Source organism: Corylus avellana, chromosome 2, assembly GCF_965113065.1.
Source record: "Corylus avellana chromosome 2, dhCorAvel1.hap1.2, whole genome shotgun sequence".
Taxonomy (NCBI): Eukaryota; Viridiplantae; Streptophyta; class Magnoliopsida; order Fagales; family Betulaceae; genus Corylus; species Corylus avellana.
In genome coordinates this window covers 22,188,229-22,194,364 of record NC_142491.1, presented here as the reverse complement: position 1 = coordinate 22,194,364, position 6,136 = coordinate 22,188,229, and the positions used below count along the sequence as shown (strand labels likewise).

The following is a 6,136-nucleotide window of genomic DNA, read 5'->3' as shown; positions in this document are numbered from 1 at the left end:
TAAAGGACCATTAGGGTCGACAAAGTGGACCCTAATGATTAACTAAAAGTGGACGCTAATGCTTGACTATTAGGGTTGACTTTCGCTTCCGTTTACATCATCTTTAGGGTCAAAACATTGTGACTTTTAGGGGCGATAAAGTGGACGCTAAAAGTGATCATTAGGGTCGACTTTTAAGTGGACCCTGATAATCAGACATTTGATCATTAGGGTCGGACTATTAGCGTCGACACCTTTAGGGTCGAAAAGTCGACGCTGTTGGCAACAGCGTCCACTTTAGGACCTTTAGGGGCGACTTTGAGTCGCCCCTAAAGACCTAATTTCTTGTGATAGCACATATATATACTACAAAAAAATGGTCCAAATAGTGATGCCTAGAACGCGATGCTTCAGAAACGTCAAAAGATAAGGGGTTGCTAAATCTGGAATATGGACGTTTACTGTTCACACAACCCCCTTTAAAGCGTCGTTAACGACCGCTTTTTTTGTAGCGATATAAGTAGAACACCATTTAATACCAAGTCAATGGTGCATTTATTCACTATAATCATCAGAATCAATCAAAAACTGTTACATTGTCTCTAAGGGGAAGGGGAAAAGTTAAACACACACAAATAAGAAACAGATTAACTCTCTGGTTATTAATTTGAGACGACACAAACATAAAAAGAGAGAGTAGCAAGTAGCTAGGAAGTAACTATCAATACCAACGGAGCATTGGCATGACAAAGAACTTCATCTGTCCAAGGCTGCAATGAATCCCATCGTGTTGCCCGCAAGCAAAGTAGTGAGGCTTCCACTTTTTGAGCACAAACTCGAAGCCTTGCCCGCCTCCTTGTGTCACGTCAGCCAACATCTCCGCTCCAGTTAAGTTGCATGTTACAAAGCTCCGAAGGTTTGGTAGCAAGTATACGCTGTGAGGGATTGTGGTATTCTCTGTTGGTGGATCATACTTGAAAACTGCATGCATGCAACATTAACAATGATCATATATATGTAAATTAATACACGTTAAAGAATATAGATGCATGATGACTAGAAAAATGGGGGGAACGGAAACATGTAAGCAACTCTCACCTAAAGTATCATTTAGGTAAAAGGGGCCATTTTTGAGAGCCCAATCAGTGTAGCTAAAGTTGAAGTGCCAGCCCTCCGATCCACCAACAATGATCTTGTTGGGGGCTTGTGTATATTTCGGGTACTGATAGGAGCCCGACTGCCAATCCTTGTTGGCCATACAAACTGCCAACGTGGAAGCAGCCACAATCAGGATGAGACACCTTGCAAAACTGAAACCACCCATGTATATGATCTTCTATATATATCACGGTGCAACTTTAAGGAAGATTGAAGTTAAGAGGCTGATGATTCACAACGATAGGCTAATTAAGAGGTATTTATAGAGGGGAGAGGAGAAAGAAAGGCTCGTGCAAAACGGCCAAATTGACCATTTTTCTGGGTTGGTAGGTAAATGTTTGAAAATACAATGCGAAGCTCATTTTTGTGTTCAATTTTCCCAACATTTATAATAAAATGTTGATAAATGGGTTGGTAACAACGGAAATAAAGGGGTCAGCAAAAAATGCTATAATCATTGTCCATTATATATCTTTAGGCCGGAGGTATGAAATTGACCAACACAAACACAAACTCAACGCGCAAGGGATATTTAGAAAGAGTGGGGTATTAACCGAATTAGGTTGACATAATGGTGATACATATAGTTTCATTGCACATTATCATTTGTTTTGTAAAATATTTATAGTAAAATAAATGGGTACGTTTAGAATAAAGAAATGATAAAATATATTATTTCAACCATTTTTCAACCATTTCTAGACAGTGAATGAATAAATTCACTATTAAATTTGTGTGGGACCCATATGAGTTCACGAATCTAATAGTTTGTCTATTAGATTTGTATAAAAAATATGGTTGAAAGAATATATATTTGACATTAAGTTGATTTATTTTTTTGAGAAATGATAGAATTTATTCTTTTTTAACCATCTTTTAATCATCTTCATAGTAAATTGATGAATTCATAAATCTAATGGTTGATATATTGAATTTGTTAAAAAAGATGGTTGATAGATGGTTGTGTTGTGTAACATGTCTCTACTTTCCTTGTAAGAATATTTCTCATTGATTTGATTGCCATGTTGTATTTATTAAGGCGAAAAATGATTGGTGTCAATATTTTGCTCATAGTTTTTTTATCATATTATCCTACAAATTCAATAGATCAAACCTTAGATTTGTGGAGCCCACCATTTACTAATGTGAGGTCTACATAGGTTTACAAATCTAATGGTTGAATTATAAGATAATATGAGAAAAATATGGACAAAATATTGACATCAATAATTTATTAAGGCTTTAATTTTTTATTTTTTTTTTCTTGTATGTTTCTCTTCCTTATTTAGTGTAATTTAGTTTTGTTTTTTTTGTTTTTTCGCCTCTATGTGAATAAAGATCATTGTAATACAGTTTGACATACTTCAATATTCAAATTGTAGCCTTACTTGTTCTTCTCTCTTTCTCTATCTACTTCCGCTATAATTTTCATATTTTATAGTTTATATAAAATACTATATGGTATTAGAGTTGAAAAACTCTAAACAGATAAATATCACAATTTTATACGGAATTAACGGATATTTATCAAAGCAAACAATTACCAAAATATAAACAGTCACACACAAAGATTTTGGTAACGAAGAAGAAACATTTTAGAAAAGATTCTAAAAGTAAAACCTTTCCGAGGCAGCCAAACCCAATAAATCACTATCAAAAGATTATCCAGAGATTACAGACACTAGGAACACTTACAACCCTTTGCAAGGCCTTGACTCTGTAAGATCGACAAGCCTCCAACTTGTCTCCTCGCCCACAATATTCTTCAACGTGATTCTCCTTTATCGGACCCTTCTGATAGACTTCAATTAAGCACACAATCAAAACTAACAAAAATCCTCTAAGAGGAATCAATTTGGCCTACAACAAAATAATCACTCAAGCACAACCTTACACGAACTCTCTGGGGGTGAAAATTTGTACTTCTCTCTTCTATAATGATGTATATATTCTCCCGACAAAACTCTAGACCTAACCCACTTAAAATCACGTTTTTTGGGCCTAAATCTTACGGGGTGTCCGGACAGGTTAATGTGCTGTCCGGACAGGGCTTTACGGAGCAGAAACAGAGTTTCTGGAAATGCGGTCCGGACCCAGGAAAGGCCTGTTCGAACATGGCATGCAATGGGTGAAACAACATTCTGGAAATGCTATCCAGTCTTAATCAACAGCTACGATCGATGGGTGTTTGTGGTCCGATTGAACTGAAATTTTGCAGGAACGTTCATAACACATGAATCTACATTATGAACGGTGGAGATTGGATTCTGAGCATTCAATACCGGTGTTTGAGCCCGTGAACAATAACCTCTGTATTTTGAAACTGAATTAAGCCAACACAAGAACTAACAAGAGTCATTGTTTTCTTAATGCCTCTGATAAACCTCCATTCTTCAACTATGCAATTTCTCACTTAAACGTTTCTTTGGTGTTTTTCATTGTTACAACAGTACTACACTAAACATTTTGTATGTTGAGGTTCGTTTTTTTTTTTTGCACTTGACAAAAATTTGTTGTTCATCTAATTAATCCAGCCCGCGTCACTTACAATCTATGTCGCTGCCTTCGTGTGCCACACGCGCCGCTGTGTCTCCTACATTTGATAAAGCAATTTCTACAATCAGTTTGCTAGCCGTAGATCAGCTTGAGCAAATATGTGATTATCTATAGGACGCCATTAATTAGAAGAGCTTGTGGCAATCTTTTAGGCTATAAGTACTGGTAGAGGAAGGAAAGGTACTGTGTCGTGATCAACACGTGTTGTTTCATACAAAAATATATATCTTTTTTTTTTTTTCTTTTTTTTTTTTTTTTTTCTTTTTTCTTTTTTCTTTCTCATGTTCCTTGATATTCTTAATAGAAATGTGTGAAAATTATTGAGGAAGAAAGGACATGGAAATTTGAATAATTTCTATCACCTTGAAGTATGTCTGATTAGCAGGAAATTTAAATCGATGGGCCTTTGGTTTTCAGTGAAGATCTAAAATGAGCACATCTATTTTTTCATGAGTTCTGTTTCTCTTTTGTTCAGTGCTTAGTCCATGTCGATTTGGTTGTGGTTGATTTCTTCTTTTTTTTTTGTTTGTTTTGTTTTGTTCTCAATCTTTTACGTAGATAAAAAGTGTGATTTAACTCATTGATACCAAAAGACAGTCATAATTGGCAAAAGAAGAAGAAGCAATTGTCACTTTCTTTTTTAATGAAAAAAAACACATTATTTATCATTAGGGAAGACATAGTCGTCAATGATATGTAGCTTTTATAGTTGTCCGTGATGTACATATTATCAGCAACAACTTTGTATTGTTGTTGCTAATAGAATCATTATCAGTGATAACAATCGATCGTCACTGAAAACTGATAATATATATATAACGAAAACAAGTCATTTGTCGTGAGACATTTTTAGCGACGATCTGTAATGCTATGAATTTTAGTCATTGCGAATAAGTTTTTAACAACAGTGCAAATGCAACTACATAGTGAGGACTTTTGGATCTATCTTCTGTGTAATGATATGATAAAAAAGTGATCATAACTTTTGCTACAAGTATCAGAATCACTTATACGACCGCACTTCAGAAAGCTTTTTCACTACTTTATGCCTCGCAAGTGCATTTCTGGGTTCAAAATCCATCTTTTTCGCTACCAAAACTTTATTTTAAGTTATTCTCTACCATTTCTAGGAAATAAAGGTTTCTTATGGGGTAGCTAGGGTTATCTCATGGATTTTCTATCATTTATTTTCCAAACATCCCTAGTTCTCTACATAACATAATATCTTATTTTTTCTTTTTTCTCAAATTTTCTCTTTTCTTCTAACTTAGCAGCGGCAGGCAACAGAACACCAATTAATTAATATATAGCAAGTCACTTGTGCATTTATTCACTCTCATCTGAATCAATCGAAAGCTGTTACAATGTCTCTAATTAAGGGAAAGGCAAAAAAAAAAAAACACTCAAAAATAAGAAGCAGTGACTAATTTGAGACGACAAACATAAAATAAAAAGAGAGAGTAGCAATTAATTAAGTGTCTCGTGTATTAACTATCTAAACCAACGGGGGATTGGCATCACAAAAAACTTCATTTTTCCAAGGCTGCAATGGATGCCATCGTGCTGCCCGCAAGCAAAGTAGTGCGGCTTCCAGTTTTTTAGAACGAACTCAAAGCCCTGCCCACCTCCTTGTGTCACGTCAGCCAACATCTGCGCTCCTGTTAGATTGCACGTCAAGAAGCTCCGAAGGTTTGGTAGCAAGTAGACGCTGTGAGGAATTGTGGTATTCTCGGTTGGTGGATCGTATTTGAAAACTGCATGCAAAAACAATGTTGTCATCGATCATATAAATACACGTTAATATTATATTTCTCATATATATATATACATATATATATATATATAGATGATCTCTGGCAAAATGGAGGGAACATGCATGTAATAAACTCACCTAAAGTATCATTTAGGTAAAAGGGACCATTTTTCAGTGCCCAATCAGTGTAGCTAAAGTTGAAGTGCCAGCCCTCCGATCCGCCAACAATGATCTTGTTGGGAGAATGTGTATATTTTGGGCGAGGGGACTTGTTGGCCGTACAAGCTGCCAAGATGGAAGCAGCAACAATCAGGATGAGACTCTGAGCAAAAGTGAAACCACCCATGTCTTCTTCTATCAGAGTGAAGAAGTATTAAGACTTAAGAGGTTGATGATTCAAAAAAGGAAAGATTGTAAAATCAGATCGATGTTGGCAATATTGATAGAGATAGGTTGAGAGGTATTTATAGAGGGGAGAGGGAAGAGAGAGAAGAGAAAGAAAGGCTGGTGCAAAACGGCCAAATTGACCTTTTTCTGGATTGGTAGGTAAATGTTTGAAAATGCAATTATGTGAAGCTCATTTTTCAGTTCCATTTTCCACGAGACCTTTTGTTATTATTATTATTTCGGCTTCTTTTACCTCCTAGATGCTACTTTCCGGCCACGAGGAAGCAGTAGCCAAACACATTT

The 6,136-nt window shown here is 35.8% G+C and overlaps 2 protein-coding genes across 2 annotated transcripts; both read right to left on the bottom strand.

Annotated features, from left to right (window-relative positions):
• Positions 1–700: 700 nt before the first annotated feature.
• On the bottom strand, positions 701–1,303 carry LOC132168898 (blue copper protein 1b-like). Its single transcript, XM_059579988.2, has 2 exons — positions 1,078–1,303; positions 701–960 (listed from the first exon to the last, which is right to left on the bottom strand). The coding sequence occupies exons 1-2, from the start codon at positions 1,301–1,303 to the stop codon at positions 701–703; spliced, it is 486 nt and encodes a 161-aa protein (XP_059435971.1).
• A 3,881-nt stretch (positions 1,304–5,184) lies between these two features.
• On the bottom strand, positions 5,185–5,831 carry LOC132162813 (uncharacterized). The gene is made up of 2 exons (XM_059573062.2): positions 5,585–5,831; positions 5,185–5,447 (listed from the first exon to the last, which is right to left on the bottom strand). Exons 1-2 carry the CDS (start codon positions 5,790–5,792, stop codon positions 5,185–5,187), a joined length of 471 nt encoding a protein of 156 aa, XP_059429045.2. The 5' UTR covers positions 5,793–5,831.
• Between the last annotated feature and the right edge of the window lie 305 nt (positions 5,832–6,136).

Coding starts and splice junctions, on each gene's coding strand:
- LOC132162813 (XM_059573062.2), bottom strand. CDS start 5,792: ATGGGTGGTTTCACTTTTGCTCAGAGTCTCATCCTGATTGTTGCTGCT. Junction 5,448..5,584: donor TTACCTAAATGATACTTTAG/GTGAGTTTATTA, acceptor TTTTGCATGCAG/TTTTCAAATACGATCCACCA.
- LOC132168898 (XM_059579988.2), bottom strand. CDS start 1,303: ATGGGTGGTTTCAGTTTTGCAAGGTGTCTCATCCTGATTGTGGCTGCT. Junction 961..1,077: donor TTACCTAAATGATACTTTAG/GTGAGAGTTGCT, acceptor GCATGCATGCAG/TTTTCAAGTATGATCCACCA.